The sequence below is a fragment of the Scomber japonicus genome, chromosome 9 (genome assembly GCF_027409825.1).
Source record: "Scomber japonicus isolate fScoJap1 chromosome 9, fScoJap1.pri, whole genome shotgun sequence".
Classification (NCBI taxonomy): domain Eukaryota; kingdom Metazoa; phylum Chordata; class Actinopteri; order Scombriformes; family Scombridae; genus Scomber; species Scomber japonicus.
In genome coordinates this window covers 3,953,457-3,970,255 of record NC_070586.1, presented here as the reverse complement: position 1 = coordinate 3,970,255, position 16,799 = coordinate 3,953,457, and the positions used below count along the sequence as shown (strand labels likewise).

The window sequence follows — 16,799 nt, the reverse complement described above, 5'->3', positions numbered from 1 at the left end:
ACACTGAAATGTCACAGGCAAAAGAATCAATCCACCCTTTCCATACATGTTCTTGAGAGAAACTTGACCCTTTATGGAGGATAGAAAAAGGATCACCAACCGCTTTTTGTGAACAGGCCGAGAATAGACAATCGAGCTGCTCTGAGAGTCGCAGAGGATCTCTGAGGCTGTGATCGAGAAGAAACTGATAAGGACAAACATTGATATAACAAACGATGACGTGATCTGACAACTCTGCTGCTGCTATCTCATCCCGTGAATAGGACCACCTTGTTGAAAAGTCTCAAACTGAGATAAAGTGGAAACCAACACACAATACAAATCTTATAATCTTTTTGAGTTCATTTATTTAATGCCATTCATTCTTCGGCTGCTGCTATCTCATCCCGTGAATAGGACCACCTTGTTGAAAAGTCTCAAACTGAGATAAAGTGGAAACCAACACACAATACAAATCTTATAATCTTTTTGAGTTCATTTATTTAATGCCATTCATTCTTTCAACCCTAACCCTAACCCTAACCCAGAGACCAAATGATAGTTACATCAAAGCAGTGAGGGCCAAGATATGCTAATATTTAGTTCCTAGTATGGGTCAAGCTCCAAAAACAGTAAACTGACATTTATGTGTAAAATCTATCGATTTCCCTTTAAAAGGGAATTCAGAAACTAATTACACTTTGATTGGTGGTTTGCCAGTGTGGAGTTCTCCACCATCCCAGCATGCTTTGTGCTCCAGATTGAAGACTGTGATAACTTTGTCAAACAACTAATAAAAGAGTGTGGCGGTAGATACCAGGTCTTCAACAACAAAGATCACACAAACCGCACACAAGTCAGAGAGCTGCTGACTAAGATTGAGAACATGCTGAAACAAAATGGCTGCAGCTGCTACAACACTGAGATGTTCCAACTGGCTTAAAAAGCACTTCAAAGAGAAGTGCAGATAAATGAAAGAAAATGTGAAGAACTGCAGAAAAAAATATCTGAATTGGAGAGATCTAAACAACAAGGTGAACAAAGTAATCTGCAAATGGAGGAGCAAATAAACAGACTGAGAGAAGAACTGGAAGATGTGAAGAAAAAACGTGTTAACAAAAACAAATGCAACATCTTGTGATGAGTGGGACAACCACTATAAATGACAACTGACTGATACAAATTTAGTAATCAGATCATATATCACTTTGATTTGATATGATGACATTTATTAGTCATTATTATTTAATCCTGAGGGGAATTTGTGAGAATTACAGCAAATAAAGACGTGTGTTTTGTTTAAATTGTGAATTTTTGCTCTTGAAGTCTTTTTTGCATCCTTTTTCTTTGTGTATTAGTTTGTTATAAATACCATTTTGCATGAACACCCCTTAATTTTTCAGGTGACATTTTGTGTTATGTATGATTTTATGATGATTTTATGACAATTCTCTTTGTATTTCCCACAACAGTGTATTATTCAGTGTGTACATTGCAAGTTTTTAGTTTTTACCTGCTGTCATATTGTAGCTTGTGTTCCTGCTATATAATCAGTCATTTCAAGCTGTGGATGGTTTATTGTTAGGGGGCTCCACTATGATCCATTTAACCTCTGAGTTTTACACTGTTGTGTCCAGTAGGTGGAGCTCTAACATCAGTGATTGAAGTGAAGTCTGTTTTTCAGCTTCTCTACTGCAGATCTGATTGTATCTGACTAGGCTACGTTCACACTGCAGGCCTTCATGCTCTAATCTTATTTTTTGTTTGTCTGTTCATATTACACTTTTAAATGTGGCCTCCTGAAGTGAGTCGCATGCTCAGTTGATCATTAATGACGCCACGCACAGAGCGGTGTTTACGGAAGGGAACATGGCAACAGCAACAGCTGGTGAAATTACTGGTAGTCTCATTTATGGTCTAATGTTAAAAACAGTGTGTAGCGGCAGCAGGCAAATTTGTGATGTTAAAAGGGAGGAAGAGGAGAAAGAAAATTAATACTTTAATGATGTCTTTATGCGGTGCATTACCTGTGTGTTGCTGTGTGTTGCTCCAGTCACCATGGTAACTGACTCTGTGAGTGTAACCTGCTCGCTGGAAGGTTTTCTATAAGAAACCCTGACCGTTTCTTCACAATCCGATAAATATCAAGGCAGAATTACTAATTCACAATGCCTTAAATGTCGGGAGATGCATTCAGGGCTCAATTGGATGTGCTTTCATTCCGAGATTAATATCTGTTCATTTAAACAGCGTTTATAACAGCGTTACTTTTTTCAGTAACGGGTAATGTAACTAATTACTATTTCCATCGTTACAACGCTGTTACGTTACTTAATTAAATGAGGCACGTTACAAATTGAAGCTAATCTACTCAGTGAACCTGTTCTCATCCAACTTTGCTCTCAGCCACAAAAGCTGCAAAGCCGTTTTTTTTTTGAAGAGGGGAACGGAAGACGGGAGGGGCGGGACAACCGTGATGATGATTGGTTAAGGCAGAGTAAGATTTCATGGTAAGCCAATCAGAGGCAGTGTTTACACATGCACACATGCACACAGCAGCCTCACACAAACAAACTAGCAGAAGCTGCAGCAATGGCGAGTTCGGAGGAAAAGGTTGTGTTTTTAAACTGGAAGTACAGACACTACTTTAATCTCCTTGAGGTAAAAGGCAGGACCATATATGTGAAATGTACATTATGTATCAGAGCATCCGTTACAAGCAACTCTAACCTAATGAAGCATCTCTCAACGGCACACGCCACTACAAAACGTGTGGCCAAAAACACAGACATATTTATACTTTTTACAAAAAAATTATTATTTTTTTTTAAAGTAACGCAATAGTTACTTTCCCTGGTAACTAGTTACTTTTATAATGGAATAATTCAGTTACTAACTCAGTTACTTTTTGGGAGAAGTAACTGTAACTATAACTAATTACTTTTTAAAAGTAACGTGCCCAACACTGGTTAGAACGCTATCACTGTTCATTACACTCAATTATTTCTTAACATTCTCCGGCCATATCTGCCTTCTTATTAATCTTATTTTTAGGAAGTATTTTATTGTACACATCGTCACATTTTAGTCTTAAAATCAATGACTCCAATATGTATAATAAGTACAATGTGTACACAATATGTATAATAAGTAAAATAGTGTAAAATGTTAATCTACTAAGCAGGATATTAGATGAGAGGTCATATGTGTTAAACAGCTTTCTGTTGGGGGTTTAAATTACTACATGTTGAAATACACACACAATTAATATTTACTTTGTTTAATAGCCTACATCAACTATGAATAAAATCAAAGCGAGGTACAGTCATGGCCCAGCAAAATGTGCCTTACTTTTCTGAATTATGTTTTTTTATTTCATTTTTAGCTGCTTCAAAATACATTACACCACTTTTCCACCTGTATGCTACAATTTTAAGTGAGGTAAGTTAAGTCAGTGGAGTGGTGCATTAAAACTTAAGCACTGACTCGGGCAGCAGCTGCTTCTCTCTCCTTAACATCTGCAGCTGTGTTACTTTTTGTGAAATAGGTATATGTTCATATTCGCCACAGGCCTGCAGGGGGAGCTCCAGTTACAGTGAGGTGACCTAACTCAAGCTTGTTTTCTCAGTAGTTGCCATGGTGAATTAAGGTATTGGGGCTCCATTGATGATGGCTTTTTATAGCTATAGTACTTTATGATTTTATGTTCTTGATATTCTGTTTGGTTTTTTGGGTTTTTTTTTCAATGATGCTGCTCCTCATGCTTTTTAAATTGCCCCTCAGGAACAAATAAAGTGTTTTGAATTGAACTGAATAGCAGTTGTGTATACCAAACTCAAGATGAACATACTCAGAGTTGATTGAACTAATTCAGATCAGCTGTTCTGGAACCGGATACTCAGAGTTTTCCATCCCAGAGTAAGTCAACTCAGAGGTTGTTGAACCTCCTACCTAGAATACCTGTCCACAAATTTGATAAAATTGAAAAATTAACCCCAAAACTGCCAAAATGTGTTCTCTAGTGCCACCTTGAAACACTTAGTCAGCCACTACGCCTGATAGGAATGTAAAAGATCAAACCAAAACCCCTGACCTGAAATCCAACAGGAAGTGCGCAATTTGCCCTTAAATGTATGATTATTGCCAGGCCTTTCAAAATATATACATTATTCCTGCATACTTTCAGCTACAGACTCCATTCAAAAGTCAAAATGTTGCCACAAGTCTCATCTATAGATGTGTGTAATTTGGTCTGGCTATGTTTTATACCATGTGCACCCTATTCCTTTCCCATTCAATCCTGCCTCTGCTGCTCTGTTCTTATGCTGCCCGCTCGTTAACTACCATGGCAATGACTGTGTGAGTGTGTGTGTTTGTATATGTGTTAGTGTGTGTGTAATGTATATCTACTTATTACAGTGTCCAAAAAATGCCCAGGTCTGAAGGCCCTAACAGAAACCTTTCAGCTTCGCCAAAGGCCAATGTGCGCAAGTGTGCAAAGTCCTGCCCAACACTGCTTGCAGCGTTAATTTTTAATAAAACTGATAAAACAGCAATGTGACATCACACTTCTGTGCACAAGATGGTATGAAAGAAAACAAGGCATGACTGTTTCTTGGCTGCACAGACATTTTCTGCTTTACCGTTGTAGATTATACATATTTTATTTTGTGTGAAAATAAGGCAGTTGTAATGAGAGGCATTTGTCTTCCTTTGGTGTCTTTGTACCTATAATATATTAGATAGATAGATTCCTTTATGTGATTATATAGAATACAATGAAATTCAAAACCAAAGGCAGAGAACGGAGCTCAATTAAACCTTCTGTTTTACAGAAGCCAAAACCAAGTGGCTCAAACTAAAATGATAAAATGTCCTTTAAAAATATAATACAGTAAATCAACAGATATATTCAAATACAATTCTTAGTTGACAATGGCTTGTGTCAATTACTCCAGTTAAAAATATGCAAGAAACTATGCTTAAAGTATTTTAAAAGTATTTTTAGCAAGTGTACACTCCAACACATTCATATCCGCCCACCACTCACATACGTACATACTGAGTTATACCAGGTGATAACAGTAGTGCCAAGAACAAAATAAAAAATGTGTGCAAAGTGGCAAACTACATTTACAAGTTGTTTAGTGTGTGCAAAGTTACATTTATATTATGAACTGTTACATCTGTTAGTATTACTCTGTATTTTCTAGAAAACATTCACTAACAAAAACACATTTTTTAAAATTAGAAAATAGAAATCTGTAGTGTGTTTTACACGACCTTTAAATTCTGGAAGCATTTTGTTATTTCTTTACTCTGTCTTTGTTTTGTGTATTGCTATCAGATAACCTGGTTGCAAGTGACCTCAGTTCACACTGGAAAAACCTGTGGAAAGTTTCCATGTCAATGATAAAGAGAAAATATATCAAATCTTCAGATCTGCATATCAGCATGCACTTATCTTATTAAGTAATTAAATTTGAATTTGATAACAAAGGTCAGGTCCTTTAAATGACTTCTTGAGCTAAGAAAAATATTTTCTATACTGCACATTAGCTTTGTTACACTAGTTTAGGGGAGAACGGGGTTGGTAGTGACACTTTTTACTTCCTCATAAACCATAAACTGAATAATTCATTTGTAATGGAAGCCTAAAGTGTCAGCTGGGAATAGAGAGGTCTTACTTTCTTCAGCTGATTCTGTTATAAAGATATGGACTGTCAAATATGTCTTGTGCACTTGTGACAACCAACCTCACGATGGGGATGGTTGTCACACATTGTGGGGATGGTTGTCCCTGTGTTATTTTAAGGGGGAAAAATAAAAAATGTATAGTCTTAAAAAAATATTTAAAATGTTTAGTTTCATTGAAATACAACAACCTAACAATCTCCTGCACCAAGAGAACATAAACAGGAAAAATCGTTCCGTTAAGTTCCTTTTTTGTCCTTATATGATAATATTGTTCATTTTCACCTGCTCTGAGCTTCACATCTGAAGGAGTCTGACCCTTTTTGTCTTCCTGACAAAGTTCCTGGTCATTTTGCTATCTTAAAAGACAGATAGAACTAGATATATAACACTATATATGTATATATACCAACATGTGACAACCAACCCCAAAGAGAATGTGACAAGCTTCCCCAACTGGGATTTTTTGTTACCAGCAAAGCTAACAACCACATTTTGGCGTAGCTAAGAAAACCTGCCTAACTATCACTCTCTCTTCATACTTTTAATGGTAATGATTGTTTTATGATAAACTCATTGTGTAAAAGCCCAGAAGAGAAATACTGAAGAGTTGGATATTTACATTTTCACATGAAAACACTAAACGTCTACTCACCTCAATGTCAAGCAGTTTACTCCAGAAATGACCTCTGAACTAACATCTCACCTAAATTATGTAACGGTCAGTACCACAACTATTTAACAGAGCCCTCTAGGGCCTGAGATCTGATTAATATGACAACCAACCCCATTCTCCCCTACTTGATGGATTTCCTTTTAATACAATAGTTGAAATAGTAAAACACAAATCTTATGCTCCTAATGGGTTAAATGCAGACATTGAATTTTACTGTCCAACTCTATGTAATAAAGTACCTTCACCTTTGTCTTTCAAAGAATGACTTCTTTAGCATCAAGTCTGATTTTCTTTGTTTTAATAGTTTTAACAATATACTATAAAAAACAACAGTAATAAATTATTGGTTCCATCTTATAAATTGTACCTGGATTTATGTTGTTGTTCAACAACGTTTGATGATTCTGGAAAAGTTTTCATTGTTCAGTTGTTTGATACGATATTTGCTCTTAGACAAGAGGCAATTTATCACCATATCACATTTTTCCAATCTCCAGCTAAAGATATGTGGAGGGGTATTTTGTTTGATGTTTTGTATATAAGGGCAGGACTCTACCACTGGAACTTCACCTGAGTCCAACAGATCAAGTAATCAGCATGATGAAGTGGCTCGTGGTCCTGTCAGCCCTTGTGGCTTTCTCCGAATGCCTCCACAGGTAAGTCTGACCTGGCTGCTTGAAAAACAACTGGTTGCTTGATTTATTTGAATTTTTTTATTCTAAATAGTCTTAATAGTCTCTTTATGGTTTTACTGAGGGAAAAGGGCCATCTTGCTGCATGTTGCAATATTTTGTTAATTCATTATTCACATTTCTGTTTGCAGGATGCCCCTGATCAAGGGAAAGTCTGCCAGGGAATACCTGGAGGAGAGAGGAATGTGGGAGCAGGTCAGGCAGCAGTTCCCATACCGTCCAATGGCCAAGTTCGTCCAAACTGGTACTCAGTCAATGACCAACGATGCTGACGTAAGTCCAGACTACAGAGACTTGATTCATAACTGTTTTCCTGAATGACACACTTGTATATCACATAATGCAAAACCAGCAGGTAGTTGATTTTAGGATGTAAAGACTCTTATATCCAGTTCATAGCTCCTGTAAAACTCATAAACACAAAATACATCCACACATTTCAGTCAGATTTGAGTAAACCTGCCTTTGTGTTGCTTCCATGTAGCTGTTCTACTATGGCGTGATCTCTATCGGTACCCCTCCTCAGTCCTTCACGGTTATCTTTGACACCGGCTCCTCTAACCTGTGGATCCCTTCAATCTGGTGCTCCAGCCCGGCCTGTCGTGAGTACCACTAATATTGCTAACATTTAGATTGTGATTTACACTGTGGTAGAAAGTAACTCATTATATTTACTCAAATACTCTATATTAGTACAAATTTGTTTAGTTTAACAATATACTTCTATAAATAACTTGTAATTCTACATTTATTTGACAGGTATAATTTACCATTAACATTGTACACATTGTCTTGTGAAATATAAAGCATGAATTAAATGTAATGCATATTTTTTTATAGATTCAATTAAAGAAATAATAACATTTTGAACAGTTGTAACATTTAAATGCTCCTTACATATTAATGCATCAGTGTTATAATGACTGCTATGGGACCATTCTACACGATGAGTAAACTTACCTTAAAGTACATTTTACTGCTAGTGATTCTGTACTCCTACTTACTACTGTGAGGTAATTTGATTGGAGCATCTTTACTATGTGGTATTACTTCTTTATACTTATGTAAAATATCTAAATACTTGCAGTCTATAACAGTTTATTTAGGCTAGTGGTGGGACAACACTAAGTGCAGTTACTCCATAATACAGAAGGTCCAAGTTTCTTGACATGGTCATAAAATACATGTTATTCCTTGGCAGAGAACCACCAGAAATACGACCCTTACAAGTCCTCTACCTTTGTTTGGAATGGCGAGGCTCTGTCCATCTATTACGGCACTGGCAGCATGACCGGAAAACTGGCCAGTGACACTGTTGAGGTAATCAAAACCCCCAGAACAAAATCTGTCCATGGTCAGTTGAGCTGTGACTGACAGCTGTCTTGTGTTTCCAGGTTGGTGGAATCTCTGTGACCAAACAGGTGTTCGGCGTTAGTGAAACAGAGGCTCCATTCATGACTTACATGCCAGCTGATGGTATCCTGGGACTGGCCTTCCAGTCTATTGCCTCTGATAATGTTGTGCCTGTCTTTTACAACATGGTCAGTGAGGGACTTGTGCCTCAGCCCATGTTCTCCGTCTACCTGAGCCGGTACTGAAACAGGATAGGAATCTGACTGTGTGAATGTGTGGTTTTCTTATTTTTACATATGACATTTGTTTTTTCTTTCTCTCTCCCTTAGCAACAGTGATCAGGGTAGCGAGGTGGTCTTTGGTGGTGTTGACCCAAGCCACTACACTGGACAAATCACCTGGATCCCTCTGACCTCTGCTTCCTACTGGCAGATTAAAATGGACAGGTACAGAAAAATGCATCTAAAATCATCAAAATGGCACACAAACCACAAACATAAGTTGCACAAAGGCTCCTGGCTTTATTGTAATTCACCTTCTACTCTTCCTCCTCAGTGTTACCATCAATGGACAGGTTGTTGCCTGCTCTGGTGGCTGCCAGACCATCATTGACACTGGCACCTCCCTGATTGTTGGCCCTAGCAGCGACATCAGCAACATGAATTCCCGGGTTGGAGCCTCAACCAACCAGTATGGAGAAGTGAGTCATACCATAGCATCTGACATAGATTTTCCATGTTTTCCACACCCACAGTAAACAGAACTGTGAAGCTCTGACGTCAAATCGTCTCAAATAAAAACAATTAAGTATGACTTGGTTACTTACTTAAGGTGGAAAGCAGTAAAATACCAATAAATATATGCTGCTACACAGTCTGTGCGATGTTCCTCTCACAGGCTACAGTGAACTGCCAGAACATCCAGACCATGCCTGATATCACCTTCACTCTCAATGGTCATGCCTTCACCGTCCCTGCATCTGCCTATGTCTCTCAGGTCAGTTGAACCCCTGCCAGCCACTGCAACAGACCAATATCTGTTGATTTTAAATGTGCATTATGAAGATTATGTGGACAAAATAAATCTACATTCTTGTGTGTCTCCACAGAGCTCCTCCGTTTGCAAGACCGGCTTTAGCCAGGAGGGCACTGACCAGCTCTGGATCCTGGGAGATGTCTTCATCAGGGAATACTACGCAGTCTTTGATACTCAGAACAAGATGGTTGGTCTGGCACAGTCTGTGTAATCAAATGAAACACCTGATGGATCATCTGTAAATGTGTATTTCCCTGTAGGTGCTTGTCTGATTATATTAACACACAAAATTAAAAAAAAATGTAGATGTGAACATCATTCAACTGCATTATCAATAAAAGATTATAGCATTATATTTGTGTCTGTCTCCGTCTGACTAGTGACTACATCCAAGATCACTGAGTGTCTATAGAAACATCTTAAATTTTGTGTTACAGTGTTACACTGAAATGTCACAGGCAAAAAAATCAGTCCACCCTATCCATTAATTTGCTCTTGAGAGAAATTTGACCCTTTACAGAGGATAGAAAAAGGATCACCAACAGCTTTTTGTGACCAGGCACAGAATAGACAATTGAGCTGTTCTGAGAGTAGTGGAGGATCACTGAGGCTGTGATAGAGAAGAAGCCGATAAGGACAAACATTGCTATAACAAACTATGACATGATCTGACAACTCTGCTGCTGCTATCTCACCTTGTGTGAACTGCCGGGGGAACTGACATTTTGAGCGGACCAATCACAGCCCTTGCGGTCCGCGTGCACGTCAGGCTACGGCGTAGGGGTTTGCGTTGACGCAGAAGGCTACACGTAGCGACGCCATCGACATGACGCAGAAGTATAAATCACTTTGACAGGTGATACTTGGTAGGGGGTGGGGTTTCAGCAAACTCAGCAGGCACGCCCACAGTGTTGGGGAGCAGAGAAGGAGGCGATTTTTCTAATCATTCAATTTGGCAGGGTGGTTAACAACACACTTTTCTGTGGTATGTCAAACTCAGAACACATATTTATTCTTACTTTACACTGACTTTAATGTTATGGATGAGATTATGTGCTGCTTGCTTAAACAATTATATTTGGTGTGCATCAGCATTTTCAGGGTAAGCTACCAAATAGCTTTTAATTCACATTAACATCAAAATAACTTTCAAACTTGGAATTTAACACAATTCAGAATTCAGTTTTACCTGTAGACAAACATATGTTGCCCATTTGTTGTTGCTACACTTTCTTGTACATATTAGTGACATGTTAATGTTTAATTATCTTTGTTCAGCTTTGAAAGTACATACTAGACAATGTACGTGTAAATATACTCGGCCACTAAAGCTGATTCTGAAATTAAATGTTTTTCGGAAGACAACTCTAAAATTTGCATGTGAAAGCATTCTGAAACACAACCCGGGAGCATCTTATCATTAACATGCTATACTAATGCAGATTTAAGATTTGTTCAATTTATAAAATTGCTCAAAGTTTATTTTCATCTGATAGTTTTAATAGTAAAGTGAGAGGAAACTAATGAAAACTTGTGGTATGCCTCAGAGAAAACGGTACATGCAAATGGTCTCACATAGTGTGAATTGGGTAAACAGACTATAAACAGTTTAGCCGGGAACTGGAAATAAAACTAGTTAAGTGCAATCAGTTTCATAAAAGAGCCTACCTGTGACAGCAGAGTGGGAAGCAGCCTCCAGATCTTCAGGATTCACTATTTGTTGCTCTGAGCTGACAGGCAGGTACTGAATCTGACCGTCATGGCTTACAGCTATCTAAACACAATAAGAACAAAAGTAATGAGCTTTATCAAAACCTGTCCATTCTCTAACTGTTGACACTTTTAGGCCTCTCTGCCTCACCTGCTGCTCCTGCAAAAAGGCCCCTTCATGCTCACACTGGATGATCTGTCCATCTGGCATCTGACAAACAGAACAATTGACAGAAGATATGTACATCTTTATATAGAATTTATATAATACATGCAATGATATGTCTCCCAAGGGAACATAACAGCAGTGCATGAAACGCAGATTAAATCCATGTGAGGTTTATCAAATGGAACTGCATGTGTGACTTGGTGTGGAGCTGTCCATGCTCTTCTGAAGTTTTGATTCCTCTTTCTGGTTTTGTCTGTTGTTTTCCACTGCTGAGCTGCCATTTCGTTGTGGACCTCAGAATGTTGTCTGATATTAGATATACATAACCAGGGGCCACATGTTGGTTACGGGCAAATGTCTGAAATGGTTAATTGGAAAGTATGCGTACCTGTAGCTGCAGGTGTCTCCAGTGATCTCTTCAGTCTCATTTGCTGCTGACTGTCCTCACGGCGCTCAGCTGAAAAGTAAATATTTCAAATGTGTTTTTTACGCTGTTGAGTCAATTATAATCCATGAGTGTAGTTGCATCAGATAGTTGTTTGAATGTGTATGTAAATGAGAATTATTAATGTTATTGCTGTAGGATGAATTAGGTAGATAGGTAGGTATTTTATTAGCATGGTAATGCTAGCAGGTAGGTAAGAAAGTGAAGCAGCAATATGTTTATGTTTATTTGTACATTAATTGAAATACATGCATATATAGGCATGAAACTGTTAATCAGAAGGTATGAGTACCTGTATCCTCCGGCGGCTTTGATGAACTCTGCTGTCTCATTCTGTGGCCATTGTCCTCACAGTGCACTGCTGAAAAGTCAAGACAGTTTGTTTAAATGAGATAATGCATGATGACAAACCACTGTTTAATAAAGTCGATATATATTGATAATGTGATTCCTGAAAAATGTTTATATAGGCTATGACGCACAGACTAAATTGAAATATAGTGGACCCAATGCATGAAAAGGTTTGGCTTTACATGCATAATCACATTGTGAAGTATGATCTAGTTAACCAGCTAATGAAAACAGTCATATGTTAAAAACAAAAATCTAAGTAATAATTTCTATAGTTTGGTAAGGATGGGTAATGATAGAGGAAAATGTGAATACTCATTACCTCAGAAAAATGTAATATTTTATGCAAGTATTGTCTGATATATATATATATATATATATATATATATATATATACCCTTGTTTTAACCGGTGTTACACCAAAATCTGTGACCATCAGAAATGGGGACCTGTGTTGCTGGTTTATCAACCCAAACTTCACCTTAACCTCAGTGGAGACCTTATGTCCCAACCTAATGTAATAGGTAGTTGAAAAGGATTGTTGATATATATACTTTATAGATATAGTGATTGTTTACTTTGCAGCTTGGCTGTTTAGTGGTAACTAACGTGAATGCAGCCTCTCGTAAAATATGAAGATCAACAATAATTGTACTTCCAGCATTATCCAACTACCAACAAAATACTACCGCCAGAAGTGTGTGTGTGTGTGTGTGTGTGTGTGTGTGTGTGAGTGAGTGAGTGAGTGAGAGAGAGAGAGAGAGAGAGTGTGTGTGTGTGTGTGTGTGTGTGTGTGTGTGTCCGCAGCGTGTGTATTCCTAGTAACAACATCAACAATCTTAGACCCTCATTCATAAATCAATGTTTTTGTTAGGCGAGTTATTATCTAACTCCGGAACAAAACGGATCTTAACCCTGATAAGAGGAACATAATGCATGAATTCATGTCGCAGAAGGATAATTACATGGTCGGAAGGCCGTATGGATGAGTAACTAACAAACTGTAGCTGTAGCATTAGCATTAGCTACTGTGTGGATTGTGTTTTGTGGTTTCTTACCTGACTTCTCTGTTTTCGCCACATTGCGTTAATGTCATGCGGCATCGCGAGTGTTTTCCAACAGTGGTGTGCTCTTGTTAGGCATGTTTAAAATGTTCGTGACCGTGGATAAATGTGTGTGACTGTGTGTAATATCTTGAGGTGGAAATAATAACCAGACGAAGACCAACTTGTGCCATGAGACTGCCATACCTTTACTGTGCAACATTAATAAGGGTCCCAGTGGAAACATAACACATACACCCAACATTGGAGTATAATTTATTTAAAACATTAAGTATGTTTATTCTTCCCTCCACATGTGGTCACAACTTCACCTATTAATTTAGATACAATGGTCTGCTTGCTTCCAACACCATTTTAACAATTTATTGATGTTTGATAATAATGTAGGGAATCGTTATTATTATACCTTTGTAATTTTAAATTAGATAATGCATGATGACACGTGTCTCAGCTGTACTGTCATTTTCACACAAATGAGATCAATTGTGACTTTGAGTAAATATCATAAATGTGTTGAGGCAGTGCTGCTGAGGTTTACTGCTGCTCACTGTTCTCTCTGCTGATGAAGGTTGTTTTCACCATTTGTAGGCTATATAGTTCAAAAACTGTTGCACCTATATATGTAGTTATTTATTTATTTACCACTTTAAAAGACAGGTTCATTTTTTTCATTGACACACTCAAGTCTGTCTTAAAGCAGCAGACAGGTTTCCATATTAGCAATGAAAGAGGTTTGCTTTGCTGTAGTAATTCCTCCTGTTCATACTGACAATTAAAACATCTCCTTCAAATGTGCTCTCAATAGAAGCGTGACACCTACAAATGTATGGTCACAATAATTAGGTTGAAATTGCTATTTTAAGTGATTTTTTGTATAAAATAATAATAATATTTACATGTATATTTATTACTGGGTTAAGCTTCATTTTGTAGAGTGTAGTTCTTCTGTTCTGCCACCAGAGGGAGAATGAGTTTAAGCTTCATTTTGTAGCATGTAGTTCTTCCGCCACCAGAGGAAGAATGAGTTTAAGCGTCATTTTGTAGCGTTGTAGTTCTTCTGTGCCGCCACCAGAGGGAGTATTAGTTTAAGCTTAATTTTGTAGCGTTGTAGTTCTTCTGTTCCGCCACCAGAGGGAGTATTAGTTTAAGCGTCATTTTGTACAGTGTAGTTCTTCTGTTCCGACACCAGAGGCTGTATTAGTTTAAGCGTCATTTTGTAGAGTGTAGTTCTTCTGTTCCGCCAGAGGGAGTATTCGTTTAAGCGTCGTTTTGTACAGTGTAGTTCTTCTGTTCCGCCACCAGAGGGAGGATTCGTTTAAGCTTAATTTTGTAGCATGTAGTTCTTCTATTCTGCCACCAGAGGGAGTATTAGTTTAAGCGTCATTTTGTACAGTGTAGTTCTTCTGTTCCGACACCAGAGGCTGTATTAGTTTAAGCGTCATTTTGTAGAGTGTAGTTCTTCTGTTCCGCCAGAGGGAGTATTCGTTTAAGCGTCGTTTTGTACAGTGTAGTTCTTCTGTTCCGCCACCAGAGGGAGTATTCGTTTAAGTTTAATTTTGTAGCATGTAGTTCTTCTATTCTGCCACCAGAGGGAGTATTAGTTTAATCATCATTTTGTAGAGTGTAGTTCTTCTGTTCCGCCACCAGAGGGAGAATGAGTTTAAGCTTTATTTTGTAGCATGTAGTTCTTCAGTTCCGCCATCAGAGGGAGTATTAGTTTAAGCATCATTTTGTAGAGTGTAGTTCTTCTGTTCCGCCACCAGAGGGAGTATTCGTTTAAGCTTTATTTTGTAGCCTGTATTTCTTCTGTTCCGCCACCAGAGGGAGAATGAGTTTAAGCTTTATTTTGTAGCATGTAGTTCTTCAGTTCCGCCATCAGAGGGAGTATTCGTTTAAACTTCATTTTGTAGCGTGTAGTTCTTCTGTTCCGCCACCAGAGAGAGTATTCGTTTAAGCTTAATTTTGTAGCGTGTAGTTCTTCTGTTCCGCCACCAGAGGGAGTATTCGTTTAAACTTAATTTTGTAGCGTGTAGTTCTTCTGTTCCGCCACCAGAGGGAGAATGAGTTTAAGCCAGTCTATGAGTTAGAACGACGGGCTACAAAATGAAGCTTCTGTTCCGCCACCAGAGGGAGTATTAGTTTAAACTTCATTTTGTAGGGTGTAGTTCTTCTGTTCCGCCACCAGATGGAGTATAGTCTCCTCAGACAGAGAGCAGCCTGCTGAATGAATACTAACGTCTCCTGACTCTGCTTTTCTTCTATAAAACAGGTTAGTAATGTGTGTAAACTTGTCACAGCTTATCGCTATAGGACATTTTAAGTCTCGCTGATGTGGTTCAGACCAAGTTTAGGGTAAAAAACTGTGTGTTAGAAACTTTGAATTTAAAAGGAGCGATATTAAGTTTTGCTAGCTCTTGTGATTAATGACACTAAATTGAGGCGTTACTATCATTTATTAATATTTTAGCTCCTGGATATCTGCCTTAAAACAACGGCTTAGCCGTGTGTTGGGTTTAAATTTAATGAACATAATGAAGTTTAATATCAAGGTAAAGCTAAGTGGTAAGTGTTATTTGCTCGTCCTTGTCAATGTTAATGCAGTAAAACAGTTAGATCTGTTCAAAGACTCTTTTACACCCGTGATTTAATTACTAATTCATTTCTACTATTCTGAGCACTTTAGGTCTTTCTCATCCATGTTGATTTAAACAGTGAAATTAAACATTCTTCTTTCTGAACAGTTAAACAATCTGTCACGACAAGGTGAATGTAACCTATTTTGATTTGTGCTATATGTTATAAGTGTGTTTGTTATATTTACAAGCTCATTTTTATATCCGCTTTTGTAGGTTATTTTCAATTTAGTTATAAATAATTGTCAAGCGTTATTCCATGTTAAAAAATCCCTCAAGTTGCCTTTTTTGTTTTTCACTTGCTACAGTGAAGAAATCCTTCAGATGCTCAGACGAACATTTGAACCTCTCTGTGTTTTACAGTGTTTAGACCAGCAGGTGGAGCTCTAACATCAATTATATAGACTTTACTGTGTCATTCAACTTTTATTACTATGTCTAAAATGAGAAGAGGAATTCCAGCTGGTGAGTAAAACTGAAAAAAGATAAATTACAAAGTAATTGTATTGTATTTTTGTTGATGGATCCATAAAGTAGATATTATAACTGCAGGTTACAGATTCACATGATTAAAACATTCTTGAAATGAGCTTATTTACTGTGATGACTGTGACAAATGTTGATTTGTTGTCATTTGGTTTTATTTATTTTTAAAGCTCTGCATAGACCAGGACCAGATTATATCTCTGAGCTCCTCTTCCCCTCACATCTGCTGACCAATCACTGCTCTTCATTCCACGCTCCCATCCAGAGGTGATAAGGTGTTTTTTATTGGCCCTAAACTGGTGAACAGTTTGCCTCTCATAGTTAGATCTGCCTCCTGCATTTATATCTTTAAAGTTCATCTTAACAGCAGCTCTTTTCTTCATCCTTTGAAGACATGACACATAATCTGTTTGTATTTATTTATATGTTCATGTGTTCTCTGTGCAGTGTTGTTGTGTTTTTAGAACTTTATAAACATTTATTCATTTTAGGTTCATGTTAAGTTCATTTTC

The 16,799-nt window shown here is 37.7% G+C and overlaps 1 protein-coding gene across 1 annotated transcript; it reads left to right on the top strand.

Annotated features, from left to right (window-relative positions):
- The first annotated feature begins 6,901 nt into the window (after positions 1 to 6,901).
- On the top strand, positions 6,902 to 9,640 carry LOC128364622 (pepsin A-like). Its single transcript, XM_053325188.1, has 9 exons — positions 6,902 to 7,005; positions 7,173 to 7,314; positions 7,526 to 7,643; positions 8,243 to 8,361; positions 8,436 to 8,632; positions 8,724 to 8,840; positions 8,950 to 9,094; positions 9,292 to 9,390; positions 9,503 to 9,640. The coding sequence occupies exons 1-9, from the start codon at positions 6,947 to 6,949 to the stop codon at positions 9,638 to 9,640; spliced, it is 1,134 nt and encodes a 377-aa protein (XP_053181163.1). The 5' UTR covers positions 6,902 to 6,946.
- Positions 9,641 to 16,799: the final 7,159 nt, after the last annotated feature.

Coding starts and splice junctions, on each gene's coding strand:
- LOC128364622 (XM_053325188.1), top strand. CDS start 6,947: ATGATGAAGTGGCTCGTGGTCCTGTCAGCCCTTGTGGCTTTCTCCGAA. Junction 7,006..7,172: donor TTCTCCGAATGCCTCCACAG/GTAAGTCTGACC, acceptor TTCTGTTTGCAG/GATGCCCCTGATCAAGGGAA. Junction 9,095..9,291: donor CAACCAACCAGTATGGAGAA/GTGAGTCATACC, acceptor TTCCTCTCACAG/GCTACAGTGAACTGCCAGAA.